Raw genomic sequence first — 15,048 nt, 5'->3', positions numbered from 1 at the left:
GGCTAAGGAATAGCAGATTTACTATTCCAACACCTTCCCTGGTGTTGGAATAGTAAATCTTACTATTCCTAAGTCCAGCACCCTACAGTTCAAGTCATGGTAACGACTTGCGTTGTAAAGCCCTCGTTGTAATGGCACGCGGGGTAAAAGCCCGCGTTGTGTTGACATACAACCCTACGAGGAGATGTGGAAGATATATGAAGACATAGATATACATTGACGCTAGCTGACTTCACATGTAGGTATTGATAGAGGCTGAGAAACACTGATACTGTTGAGACATGAACACTAGGGACATGTGATACACAGGCACTGGAGTAGGTATGACACTAGAGAGAGACAGGCACATGAGGATTCATGGACCCTGGGAGAAAAACACACTTAAACGCATTCAGAGTCAAAGGCACTTAGGAGACAAAGACAGTGCGACTTACTGGAAGACTTGACAGGAGAACAAGATAAGACAATGGTGGACAGGGACTGACGAATGGAGACTGAGTGAGGAAGTCACAAAGTCATTACTTCACATCAAGCAGACTCAAGTCTACAGAAACCACATTCTAAGGTTAAATACACCTTCAGAAATGTGATAGTTCCCCAAGTGCATTACAATGCCAGAAGTACAATGAACAAATACAAAGTAACAGAATGGAACATAAAATGGCTGTTTCTCTGCCAAGCCTCAGTAAAGGCCTATACTGGAATACTTTTCATTCCACATGGCACATTAGTGGACACTCATTACTACAGGCCTCATTAATTGCACCAGCAAGCTAAAGCCTGACACTGTTTGCTTTGTGGTTTTCCACCAGATAGCTGATGACAGTGGCAAGGAAAGCAGCCTGAAATCAGAGCACAAAATCCATGAAGTACAAAAAAAGAAGAAATAAACCAATAGAACTTTAATGATAGCCTCATGTATGTGTCCTAAACAGAACTTAGTTTGAATTTCAATACGTTCCCTTAACTGTGGCTGGCTTTGAAGATAAAATGCAGAGGCCCTGTTGGAGATTTAAGCATATTTTTCAGCAACTGCACATATCTTGCATGTCAGCTTCTTACATGTTCAAACTATATCCTTCCTGTCACAGGGCGAGGGGTTCATTATCCACTTAATTCCTCAGTAGGTTTTGGAGTGCCTTGGTAGTGGATCTCAGGATCAGTACAACCCCTTGTCCTGGCACTTTTAGGCTGAAGAATGGAGTTCTTTAAGGCAGCAATTCATGAACCATTGAACGGGACACTTAGAGGCTTCACATTTTACTTCCCATAATTCCTCAAGCCATGGTGTTCCCAGGGAAGTGGTGGGTAACCTTTCCAGAGCCCCAGAGCTGCTAGAGCTCATAGCTAGTTGTCCGCTTGACAGCATGAGGTAGATGGGCCTGAGAGGCGTCAGCACTAAAGGCTCGTGGTGCCTCATTCCCCAAGAGCTTCCGTAGCCGAAGAATCTCTTGTTTATACCTGAAACAAGGAAGAGAGTTGTTGTAAGCTTTGGGCCTACGACTTTCTGTAAGATATGATCCGTGATCATATTTTCTTTTAGACTGAAGTCTAGCTTACCTTGCCAGGTGTTTGTCCACGTATTCCTGCAACTCAGCCAGCTGCTCCTCTGCAATAATGGCTCGTGTCAGCAGCTGCCCGCGCTCCTTCTCCAGATCCTCCTGAGATGGCAGAGAGAAGGAGGATAAGCTGAGAATAGGTAACTCAAAACACCACAAAAACTCTCCTTCTACAACAGTACCTTCATACACAGAGATCTTCCACGAATGCTTCATGTGATATCTAAAGAAAATTAGCTCACAGCAGTAATGACTGTGGAAGAACATAAGCAACACAAATCACAAAGAATGAATAATACATTCACTTCTGAGCCTTTTCCGGAGTTATTAGTAGAGGCCAGCAGTTATTACAATTGACTAGCGGTAAGTAGTTTCAGACCACTTCCAGTGCCGCCGAAATAGATCTATATATCTGCATTGCTCTGACCCCTCTAACTTTAGCCAGAGCCCTTTCCCTTTCGCCGGCTTCTTAAAGAATTAACCACCATGCTATCTCTGTAGGAGGTTTTGGGGAAATCCAGGCTCTAAATATTGCTAAACGAGCAGCAACTAACATAATTGTCATTATTGGGCCTTTCCCATCCCCTTCTTCTTTGTATCCCAGCATCTTTTCAGTAACCGTAATTATAATATCCTTATTTAATCTATTCTGAATTACGCCTTGGACTCTATCCCAAAACTTCTCAAGCGAAGGGCATGTGACAAACATATGAGCAATACCTGCTGCATATAGCCCGCACTTAGGGCATTTCTGGCGTGTCTCACCCTGAGCCCCTCCCCTCTACAACAGTACCTTCATACACAGAGATCTTCCACGAATGCTTCATGTGATATCTCATGGGGGATTTTCTTCACTTGGTGTGTAGCTAAGGAATTAACTCTATCCATCAATTGCTTGTCTAATTTGCACTTATTGGTTTGGTTCAAGAGTACTAGTGAAATACATATCTACCTAATTTTCTGTTCTCACTTTTTCATTAGTTCAGGGCAAATTTTATCACTAACTATTTCACTGTGTTTCTGAAGTGTCTTAAACGCAACACAGGCAAACATGATAACAGCATGCAATTTTGTATTGACTTTTCTAATGGGACGTCCATTCAAAACTAGGTATTGTTGTTCATTGAGGTACCCAATAATGAACTATCTTTAGTAGCTATTACAGCAACCTAAAATGTGGCACATACATCTATCTTTAAGGATAGGATGGCCTTAGGGTAAAGCTGTCCTTTCTTTCAAAGGTAATTTTTGATTTTTGTCTCTGACAAAAGTCATCTGTTTAACGTGTTCAAAGCATCTGTATACTAGGGCTCTCAGCATTACACAAAGAACAACAGTTTCTGATCATAAGTCAAGATGCCACTTGGTCCTCAACTCAAAGTTTCACAACACACTACTGCCTCAACAAGAAACTGAGAAGAAGAAAGCATCACAGTTTGAAAGAGCAGTCCCATAATTTTCTTGGTGCATAATTAAAGTTATAGATCGCAAACCTTCCTCCTTTCGTTTTTTTGTAAATTTCTTTATTGATTTTTCAAAGAAAAACAAAACAAATCAACAATGATGCTCTGCTTGCAAGCACATCTCCAAGATGTCAATAATCATGTTGGTGCCTACAATATGTTCAGAAAAAATATGTAAAACATAAGTGGAGAAAATGAGGGGCAGCCATGCCAGTAGGCCAAATTTATGAAGTAACAAAGATATGAACGACAAGGAAAAGGTCGTACTGCTAGTAGAAAGATGGGAAGGTCGCTAAGGTGGGATGTTTGGGTTTAATGTACAGAGGTAATCACAGAATGACATACTTCTGAGCCCGGTATGAGTAGAGGGGGCTGCGGTACCTGCCCAATGGAGTGCTATTCCGCGCTTAGTTAAGAGGAAGCACATTGAAACAAAGTGGCTAAAGAGCCCGGTATGTCTCTGGTGTATCCCAAAAGTGCAAGAAGGGGATTCGAGGTGAGCTCTCTGTCGGTTATAGCAGCAACATGTACGAAGACAGAGGCCCAGTACGCATATATCACAGGACAGGTCCAGGTTAAATGTGTGAAGTCGGCACCTAGGCGTGACATTTAACGAACAGATCAGATCTAGTGGGGTAAAATTTAACAATGTTAGAGGGTGAAAGAAAAATGCGATGAATGTAACAGTTTGTGTCTGTAGTTGCTCTAAATATTCTTGATTTGTGAACATCAGTATGTCCATATTTTATAAGTGAGGGAAATACCCAGCTCCTCCGCCCATAATCCCTGCACCCCCACGGTGGTGTCAGATTTGAGTGAGATCCACATTCGATATAGTCGAGATTAGGTGAACGCCATCCCAATCACTCACAACAAGCGTCAAGGTGGGTAAATCATCAGGGGGGGAGCGGAGATCGCAATGTGTTATGAAGTCTCCAGATAATAAAATGATGCATGAAACGTAAGTCAAGTGAGTAAGGTTCCGCAGTCAGCTGTACAATATGCCTGCCAGGGAAAAGATCCCCCAAGGAGTTGAGGTGATGATGGCAGAATACTCGTTGTACAAGCTTTTCTCTGGTTAGAGGGACCCAAGGATTATCAGATAGAAGACCACGTAACAAGCGTAAAAAATGTCAGGGCCAGTGGGATAGGAATATTCAAAAATAAGTATCAGGCCTTGAAAAATCATAAAAATATTACTAGACTTTCAGGTCTAGTAACTTTAATAATCTACTCAACCTAAATATAATGTACTTGACCCGTGAACTGGTCTCAACACAGTTCACTTTATAAAATCCTCTAACCTCAGTCACAGAAAAAAGTAAATGTAGGAAAACAAGCTGACTTTTGAAAGCAGAGCAAATGTGACAAGATAACAAGATTTAAAGGCATCTTTATTGCTCATTCACTTTGTGAGCAAGCAGAACATCTGTTGTCAGCATGCCAGAAAGAGAGAGTAGGCCTTAAAAATGGCTCACCCTGATTGAATCTGGCTTGCTATACAAGGGATTTTTTCGAAGCCCTGAGTATAAGAACCGAGGAAGAATGACCATTTTTTTATACATGGCCAACATTGGACAGGGCAGCTAGATACAGCAATCAACCTGGGAAGCGAGTTTGGTTACTGTCGATCTACAGTTAAGTTGTGGAACTTGGTACCTGTCCCTATGGAGCCATATCAGTGGCAGCTGGCACAGGTAACAGCGGTAGGGCGGGCAGGGAAATTGACATAGGACTGGATGAGTTAAATTAAATGTAAAACAAAATTAAAAACACCTTGCGCTCACGAGCGCATGGTAAGTGTTTTTATTTTGTTTGATTTAACCAGTAGCGGCTGCTACCGACTCGGGTGGTGGACAGGAAGGGCGGGGTGGGGGGGAGATTAGGTCAGGGAAATGAAAAGAATGACATTTTTAAAAAAACACTTACCTGACTACTGTCGGTGTTGCCACCGACTCTCCTCCGATCCTCTGCATCTTCCTGTCTTGTTCCTGCCTTTAAGCCAGCAGCAGAAAACACCCGGACTCCCAAGCTTCCCTGACCAATCACAATATGCAATGCAGAGTTTGGATTGGTCTGAGCACTGTAATTCGGTGCTCAGACCAAGAGTGGGAGCCTGGGGCAGGTTCTCCACTGAGGCTGTAATGCAGTCTTGATGGAGAACATGACAAGAATGCATGACGATTTTGGGCGGCTGGAGAGGACCGGCCAAAATGTCATGCACACTTGGAGTGCCACCACTCCTCCCCCTGCAGTGCTCTAGGTCATTGGGCCCAGCCCAACCCTCAGGAAACAATGGAGCCACTGCAAAAGGAAAAAGAAAATAATAATAAAGTTACGTTATTATTATCGTTTTTTTTCCCTTTTTTCACTGCTCGGAGAGCAGTGGCGCGACGCTCCTCCGCCTTAGTGGAGGAGCCACCACTGAATGTAACTCATCCCGTCGTATGTCGACTGCCCCGCCCCGCCGAGTCAGCGATGCGGCCAGCGCAAGGAAAGTGGTTTTATTTTATTTTTTATTTAATGTAACTTCTCCCATCGTATGTCCACTACCCCGTACTCAATCCCGTCTCACCCCATCCCCACCACTCTTACCTGTGCCGGCTACAACTGAGCCATATACACAAATATTTAGTACCGTCCACTGCCCAAGTAAATGAATAGTCAGTTGGTGTCGACTGCGCCGCATCAGTCAAAGGGAATAGTTCTGATCTGGCTAAGTTAATTCGGAGCCCAGACAAATTGACAAAACGGATGACATCCTGTACCGGGAGGAAAAGTTCTCCAATGGATGAAGGATAAAAAGTATTTTGTCCTCCGCGTATAGAGAGAGTAGAAGTGGTTGATGGGTACTTTGAAGACTGTGATGCAAATGGCAGTTCTGCATATGGCAAACCAGTGGGCCCATAGCAATGATGAAGAGGAGGGGAGAGAGGGGGCAACCCTCCCTGGCCCCTCTCGAGATAGGAAACGTTTCAAAGAGCTAACCATTGACACTGGATGAGACACAGGGTAAGTATACAGAAGCATGATCAGGGAGACAAAACCTGGAGGGATTCCCAATTTACCAAGGACTGCCCTTAAGAAGGACCCCTCAAGGCAGTCAAATGCTTTCTCTTTTATTTAACAGGGCCACAACTGCGGGAGTAGATGGTGAAATCTTTATTGAGAACAGCAAATATGGTGCAGAGATTGAGAGCAGTGGAGGGATGTGGGACAATGCTGGATTGCACAGGTGAAATTATGTGTGCCTTTAAAAGAGACAACAGGGTGACAAGGACCTTAGCTAAGATGTTATTGTGCAGGTTCAAGAGAGATAGAGGATGGTAAGAGGAGCATGAGAGGGGGTGCTTTCCTGGTTTCAGCAGGAGGACAAGAAAGGCCTCGCTCATTGATGAGGGCAGGGTGCCAGTGGCCCAGGAGTAGTTGTATAGTACCAGGAGATGGGGAGCCAGTAATTGTTTAAAGGACTTATAAAAGGCTCCCGTTAGGCCATTTGAACCAGGTGCTTTCGGACCATCTAAAGCGTTGATGGCTAGCACAATTTCTTCGATTGCAATGGATTCAGCAAGAAACTGGCAGGGAGAAACTGACCATCTGGCAGTCAGGCCATTGCCACCTCCTTGAGAAAGGATTATATTTCAGAAGGTAGCTCAGGGACACATGAGAGTATAGACTCAGATAGTACTGTTGTAGTTCTGCCACGAATCCCTCTCATCCAGACACCCGCTGTCTGGATTCCAAATGCTACTGCGTGATATAGTTGTGTGAGTGGTTGGGTCTCAGAAGTTGGGGGCGAGAGTGTGGCCCGGGAGTTCTCCCTTCCAATAAGGGCGAGCCCTGGCATGTTTTCCAATGAAGGCCACCTCTCTATCAGCAAGGTCGTGGAACTCCGTCAGCAAGGCAAAGCGACTCTATAAACTGGGATCCCCTCCTGCAGCAGCCGCCTTGTCAAGGTAGTGTGAGGCAGACTCAATACCAAGCAATTGTGTGCATCTATTGTGCAAGGTTCCCGTATGCTTTGAGATACGCACTCTGTGAATAAAGGCCTTAAAAGCTTCCCAGAGTATGGCTTTTGTCTCAACCGACCCCACGTTCAACTCAAAATATTCAGTTATAGCAGCGTTAACATCCCCGTGAAATAACAGGTCTCAAAGGGATTCACTATGGAGTCCAAATACATTCCAAGCCACAGCCATATGGAACCTGTAAGTGAAGAAGGACTGGTCTATGATCCGACAATATGGACAGTAAGACTGTAACTTCCTACAACCAGGGGTCCACATTGGCAGAGAGAAGTGAATAGTCCAGCCTGGTCAAAATGGAGTGGGGGCGGAACAGAAAGTAAATCCTGAGATAGATGGGGAGAGGAAGCACCAAGATTCATAGAGCACATAGGTATCCATGATATGCCGCAGTGCATCTCGTGCTCGGGTCTTACCACTAGGGTGTGTGCTGTGGAGTCAGTTTGGGCGCACAACTGCATGTTTAAAGTTTAGGTCCCCACTCAGTATCACATAGTCTGCATCTGCATGGCCCATAAGAGTCAATAGGTCATGAAAAGTCAGGATCATCTATATTGGGGTCATAAATATTCAACAATAATACCCACCTGTCGGCGAGAGTACCCTGAAAGAGTACGTCCAATGGGGTCTAATTGACTGGATTGGAGGATGAAAGGAACACTTTTATGTATGAGGACACAGGTGCCCTGGGAATATGAACTGTAGCAGGTGAATCAGCGCTACGCATCCCATGGCCTAGGATATGAGCAATCAGCAGCGGGGGCAGATTCGTCTCCTGTAGAAAGGCGATTTTAAAGCATTGACTGTTCAAGTATGACAATACCGGTTTCTCTCTTCTAAGGGTATTGTTTCCCCGGATGTTCCAAGTAATGAAAGTGAGGTCCAAAGACCTGTTACTTTGGATGGGCGGCATGGCAATAGCAAGGGAACAGTGTAAGAGGACACACAGGGAATGAAGGTCAAGGTTAGATGCGAGTATACGTTCCTTTCCTTTGAATGAACAAATTGGTTACTTGGTAAGGATAAATCCTTCTTGTCTTCATTACATCTTAGCAGGAGCCGTTAGGATGTCCATTCAAGTCTTAAATAATTCATTTCATTTTCATTAGGGTTATTCAAAAGAATATTGTATTTGTTGAACAGAGAGCAAAAACAGCCGACACGTGTTTCACCCTATGTGGCGAATAGCAGCAGGGCTTTCTCAAGGCTGTTACAAAAGGTAAAAACAGGGTACATTGTCAGAGAAAGTGTGAATTAAAAAGTTGTTGACCCCAAAGGAAAGAGTGAGGAAGGGTGCAGAGGTTCAGTGAAATAGAAAATGTTATATAGTAAAGTGTTTTGAAGCTAATCTAACCATTTAAAAGTGAATGAAGGTGTAGACGTCACAGAAGGTGTAACAGCAGTAAAACATGAGAGAGCACATAAACACAAGCTTTGATCAAAATCTAGATCCCCAACACCCACCCACACTAGAATATAAGGTATCCAGTGAGACCCAACAAGGTGAACCAAATAACAAAACAATCCCAACAGGAAGAATGTGGTGTACACCATGGGGGCATAAGGACAACACGGTGGGAAGTGGCCCATTATGAAATATTATTATGCAATAACAGAGATTAATCAACCACAGTTATACTAAAGCAACAATCATAATGAACACAAGATATATACAGGTGTGACTGGCACTGGGGTCTGGGTGGGAGGACAGAGAACAGACCTCGAACATACAAAAAAAGAGCATTTACATCAGAGCAGGGTGGTCAGAAGAGGTGGGCCACGAACAAGCGGAGGATCCAGCCATGTCCAGGACAGACCATCAAGGAGATGGGTCTTAGCTCGCAGGGATTTTCAAAATGCAGAGATGTCAGAAGGACCATTGAAAACTCAACTTTTTCCTTCATGCTCCATTCGCAGACGGGCTGGGCAGAGCATCGTATATCAGAAGCCCTGCTTTCAAAGGGGGGGCTTGGCGTCGCTAAATCTGCAGCAGACCTCCTGGACCATAGGAGTGAATTCAGGGTAGAGGGGGATATCGGCACCCTGATAGCGGAGAGGGCCCTTCTACCTGGCCAGATGTAAGGCAGTGTCTCAGTCCTTGTAGTTGAGGAGACGTGCAATGAGGAAATTAGGTGGAGTGCCCTCAGGGGGGCGAGAGCCAAGGAACCAATGTGAAGATGTCTAAGAAGCTGGAGCAGTCAAATATTTCAGTGAGGAGCTGTTCCACAAAGGCGTCCAGCATCCTCATGTTGGTGGTCTCTGTAATGGCAGATATATGTATGTTATTTCTCCGTGACCTAGCCTTCAGATCTTTATTTTTGATCGCCACCTGCTTCAGGTTCCATTCCATCTTATCCAACCGGTTCGGTACTGTAGTGCTATTGTGCTCCAGCCTGGATATTCGCTCCTCAGCACCATCTATCCTCACCCCCTGTCGATCCAGGCGCTCCCCAGCCTATCTATGCAACCAACAAGTGTGTCTAAACGTGCGTCCATTGCACTGAAGCCTTCCTTGAGCTCTGACAGAATAGTGGTCATATCATTGGTCGCAGCGTTGTCTACCTTGCAGTCTGCAGCCTCCTCAGCGTCAGAGTGGGAGGTGGTGTCTCTAGCAGTTTTCATGTGGCTGAAGGGCAGCTTGCGTTGTTTAGGGTCCATGAGGCCCATTTCAAAAGGGGAATGGTCTCTATAAGCAAGAGCAGCCACGCCACAGTGCAGTATAGGATGCAGTGTAGATGGGAGGGGCTCACATTCAACTATAAGGCAGGACGCTGACAACAGTGGGGAGGCATCAGCTCCAGCAGTAGAGAACAAAACAGGGAGCGCCAAGAGTCCCTGCTGGGCCAGCCTCACAGCTAAGGTGTCACCAAACTAGGCCAGGAGCGGACCCAGCTATCCGGACATGTAGGGGGGGATGCAGACACCTGTAGTGCACCATAACCTCCTGTAACAATGTGATACCGATCCAGTGCTGGCTCTGCAACTGCTATCCGTGGTGTTGGCGATATGAAACTGCTGCATATCTTCTGAATCCAGCCAGCAGATTATGAAGGTTTCAGGATGAAGACAGTGCAGGAAGATAGGTAAACATCATAAAGAATGTTACCAAAGATTAGTAATGTGTTCTACTCTTCTGTCTAGGGCATTTGTCAGGATGATTCACACGTAGATATCCAAAGTTTTAGAATGACTATATTTAGGCTAAATTTATGAATAAAGCTTACATTGTACACAATTTTCACCATGACACAACAGATTGTGTATTACATGGTATATTGAAACTATTTTTATAAGATGTCCTCATGATCACTTTTAAGTCTGGAATTAGCCAAGACCATAGGATCTCACTAAAATTATATGCCTAATATTCTTACTGATTAGGGCTTTCAGCCAGTGTGCTTCATCCATTGGTCTGTTTTTGTGTTATTCACATTTTTCTTTTGCCCACTGCAGGACACGGTGTCAACCAGCTTCAACGACTGGTTAAGTTCACTTGAGTGAAATCATTCAGCCATTGCACAAGGGATGCAGAAAGTAGCAGCACTCACTGCAGGACTAATGTGTTAATGTGTTCTTTTCTGGGGTTTCTGTTTAAATATCTATATAAAAATATAGTTTACAAAAATATCGATGTAAAATATATCGAATACAAAAATATGGACTCCCTATACTTAAAACAGGTAAGTACAATAATACTGAATCAAAAATATTGAAGTAAACAATATAGATGTAAAAAATATTGACTTAAAATATATATAACTTAAACAAAATATATTAAATAATATTAATATTTTTATTAAAATAAATTACATTTAATATATATTTTAACTAAATATAACAAAAAAACGTAATTTAAAATAAGTCAAACACATAAAAATGTGTATATATACATATAGTTACTTAAATACATTTTATTAACTATTATCTTTATTTAATTTATAAACTTTTTAAAACAAATTATATAAAAATAAAATATATACATATATCAATAATTTAAAATAAAATAAAACATCCTATAATTAATTAACACGTTAAACTATTATAAAAAAAATACATTTCACAACACAATAATTTCAATAGCAGGGAAAATATCGGATAGCGGAGGGGTAAAAATTACTATTCCCACTCCAGTGAGTGCAACAGCAGGGAAATTGTTGGATAGCGGAGGGGTAAAAATTACTATTCCAACACCAGTGAGTGCAACAGTAGGGAAAGTGTTGGATAGCAGAGGGGTAAAAATTACTATTCACACTCCAGTGAGCGCAATAGTAGGGAAAGTGTTGGATAGCCGAGGGGTAAAAATTACTATTCCCACTCCAGTGAGCGCAACAATAGGGAAAGTCTTGGATAGCGAAGGGGTAAAAATACTATTCCAACTCCTTTGAGTGCAACAGTAGGGAAAGAGTTGGATAGCGGAGGGGTAAAAATTACTACTCCCACTCAGTGAGTGCAAATCAGGGAAAGTGTTGGATAGCGGAGGGGTAAAAATTACTATTCCCACTCCAGTGAGTGCAACAGTAGGGAAAGTGTTGGATAGCGGAGGTGTAAAAATTACTATTCCCACTCTTGTGAGTGAAAATCAGGGTAAGTTTTGGATAGAGGAAAGGTAAAAATTACTATTCCCACTCCAGTGAGTGCAACAGTAGGGAAAGTGCTGGATACCGCCAATAAAAAAAAATCAGCATTTTTAATACATTTAATTTCCATTATTAACATAAATAATATTGAAATATAAATATATTATTAAAAAAGATAATAAACATTAATTAATTACACATTATTTAACACTATAACATCCACAACACACACCTAAAATTAATTACACAATTACCATGAATAATTATTAATTCATTAATTTAAATTAATTAACTAATTAGCATACAATTATTAATTATTTAATGTACACATTTAACTCAATAACATCACAATTATACAATTATGAATTAATATAAATTATTCAATACATTTCATATAATTAATTTACTTCCCACCCTATTCCCCTATAAACCACAACCCGCTACGGAACTAAAAACGCAAAATTCTATTTAATATAATTTATTAAGTACTATAAATAATAAATAAAATCTATATAATTAAATTACTTCCCACCCTATTCCCCTATAAACCCACAACCCGCTATGGAACTAAAAACGCAAAATTGTATTAAAAAAAGTATTAACTACTAAAATTTTAACACATATAATAAAAATACAAACAATTTTCATACAAAATACTAAAATACATAACATTAATAATAGGAAATGCGTTACTTACCTGTAACTGCAGTTATCCAGTATTGGTGTCTTTCATAGTTTCACATGCCTGAATCATTCCCCATCGTCGGGCTGGGAGTCCCCGGTACATAAAGAAAGTAATGTCCAAAACCACATATAGAGAAATAGGCCCATGGGCCTCACCTTAGTGACATATCCATGTCCTTTTGTAGAAAGGACTGAACTCTAGAGAAGAGCCAATCCGCTATCACCTCCCTCTAGAACCCTCCTGGCAGGAGCCTCAGTCCCTCAGATTTTCTACCGCACGTCGTGCTAAGGGAGTCTCCACTGAGCTCTGCTCAGATTTCTCTTCAACTTTTGAATTTCAGCTGTATTCTCTTCAGGAAGCTGTTCCCCTTTTTTCATCATCACTGACATGGAAAAAAAGGCCTCTTTAGAGCTTGCGCTACTTGCTCTAAAAGAAGGCATTATGTGAATGACCCTCATAAGGACTGTTCCCATGAGGCACAGAGTCAGACTGATTTGCATATAGCCATGTCTGAACTGGGGTGGCAGAGTGGGCTAAAGAACGGTGATGGATCAAACCCAGATCTGTTGACTGGGTGTGAGTGTTTGATTGGTTCAGATGCTCCGTCCATTACCACTCCCTTTTGTCCCGCTTTGACCCTCATAAGATGGCATTTATTGCCTGTATCCGGATCATAAGTTCTAGGTAAGAAAACATAAGGGTCTGTGAGGGCTGTCTTTTTACCTGGCTCCGGAAGCTAAAATCTAGAACAGATCCAGTCTCTAGTATGCCGCCACGGAAAAGCATGTCAGGAAGGGCATCTTAATATGGCTGGCGGTGTCTCATAGACACCGCCACCATATTATTCCTTTTCGGCCCCGGCCGCAAGGCGACCGGGGCGGAAAAGTGGCGGATGGTCTTTCCGTCCGCCGCGGCCCCCGCCGCCATTCTAATATGGCGGGGGAATTCTGGATATGTTGTAGGGCGAATTGCTCCTGCCAGGCCGGCGGTGGCTACCGCCAGCCTGGCGGGGGCTCTCCGTCCGACATCATAATGGGCCCCTAAGTGTTTATATTGGCAAGCCTTACATGACTTTTCATAGAAACAATACTGTTTAGTATTCTCATCCTTCTATTTTCCTTGAGTAATTTCGGAATTTTATCGGACTAAATCAGATATTTGCCAGTGTGTTTGATGATTCCACAGTGCAGGTGGTATAAACTTTGCCCAGGTTTAATGTAAAGTAGGCAAAATGTGCGATTTACAAAATAAAACTGATGTCTTAGACAACTTCATATATTTAATCAAAACAAGGTTACCCATAACCTCCTGAGTCAGTATATAAGTACAAGCCACAATATACCTCGGGAAATAAATAAGTTTTATAACTGAGAATAATTTTTATGTATAGTCCACTGATATAACCTACAGAATAAATTATTTTTATCAGTGGCGGCTGGCATCTATGGGGAGGAGGCAGGCGGGCACGCGAGCGCAAATAAAATAAAATAAATAAAATAAAATGAAACACTTACTGAGAAACACCTGACGTCTTCCTCTTCTTTCTTCATTTGCATCCCTTGACCAAGCCTGGCACAGCCCTCATACCATGGGAGCAGCGCCCTGATCGGAGGGAGCGTCCTCACTCAGCGCTGCACTTGCTATAACCCTGTTGTCTTACGACAGCTAGGTTAGAGATGTTTAAAGTGTGGATGTGTGGCTGGCCATCGCAAGACAGCGGCCATAAAGACACGTGCACTTTAAACTGTGAATAGACAGCCCACCCTCCTCCCTGCTGCGGTCACTCAGCAGCCGCCTTGCCCCTCGCCCTGACGCTCTGTTCGGTACGGGGGATGAAAACTAAAATGTTAATGAATTACCATTTTATTTTTCATCTATGGGGGCTTTGGGAGTAATTTAAGTGGAGTGACAGTCCTCAGCTCCAACGGAGGAGCTGCCCATGCTTTATATAACAAACGGTATATTTTAGATAGATAAATTCATTCTCGGCTTTGAGAGGTCTCCAACTAACGATGTGCTCAAGCCACTGTAGGGATTTTCGTGTGCCACTTGTCACAGTGAGGGGAGCTTCCACACTGCCAGACTCGCAGTCTGTGTACGTCAATAAGGAGAAGAGTGCTGTTCTGGGGTGATTTTTGATCCCTAATTTATGGTCCCATTCAAATTCCACATTCTTCTAGATTATCACTGATCACAACCCACACAGTCAGTCCATCATCCACTAAGAGCATGGTATCACTGGGAGGGTAGATTTACACCATCATGGTTTTCCCAAGGGAAGTGCTGCTGTTTTTTTTTCTTTTTCCAAATTAACAATTTTACTGGCTCCCACTTCCACTTAGTGTTCCTCTTGATTTCTTCTCAAATGGGGATAAGCGTCAGCAAATCTGCACATCTCTGATGGTTTTATAGAGAGGGAGTGATGGCTTCTTGTACATTCAGTGGGTGAGTGTGAAAGAGAGTACCACAGTACTTGAGGGACAAGGTCTTCAGTACATACATGTCAGGAACGTCTGGGTAGGAGGTAAGTTAATCTTTTCATGTTAATTTACAGCCACATCCTGATAGCTCCTGATAGGGCTTCATTCTGTGTCGAACTCCTGTTGTCTTCTAGTCTTCACCCAGCACAGACCCTAATATACCATGTAGCATCAATCTCATAACATCCACATTCAACATTCTACAGCACACTCACTCAGCCCATGCATCACAGACACATTATGTCGCCACTTCATAATC

At 42.8% G+C, this 15,048-nt stretch overlaps 1 protein-coding gene across 1 annotated transcript in view; it reads right to left on the bottom strand.

The window, feature by feature from the left end:
- Positions 1-887: 887 nt before the first annotated feature.
- The window catches only part of CCDC78 (coiled-coil domain containing 78), a 379,499-nt gene continuing 365,338 nt past the window's right edge, over positions 888-15,048 (bottom strand). Inside the window, exons 20-21 of the mRNA XM_086941249.1 lie at positions 1,561-1,661; positions 888-1,461 (exon numbers count right to left, since the gene is read on the bottom strand). Of these exons, the coding sequence (XP_086797375.1) occupies positions 1,335-1,461; positions 1,561-1,661 (228 nt within the window). The 3' untranslated portion in view covers positions 888-1,334. The remainder of the gene's footprint in view (positions 1,462-1,560; positions 1,662-15,048) is intronic.

The sequence above is a fragment of the Lissotriton vulgaris genome, chromosome 10 (assembly GCF_964263255.1).
Source record: "Lissotriton vulgaris chromosome 10, aLisVul1.2, whole genome shotgun sequence".
NCBI lineage: Eukaryota > Metazoa > Chordata > Amphibia > Caudata > Salamandridae > Lissotriton > Lissotriton vulgaris.
Note: the sequence above shows the minus strand (reverse complement) of the source record. Positions and strands in the feature narration are given on the sequence as shown.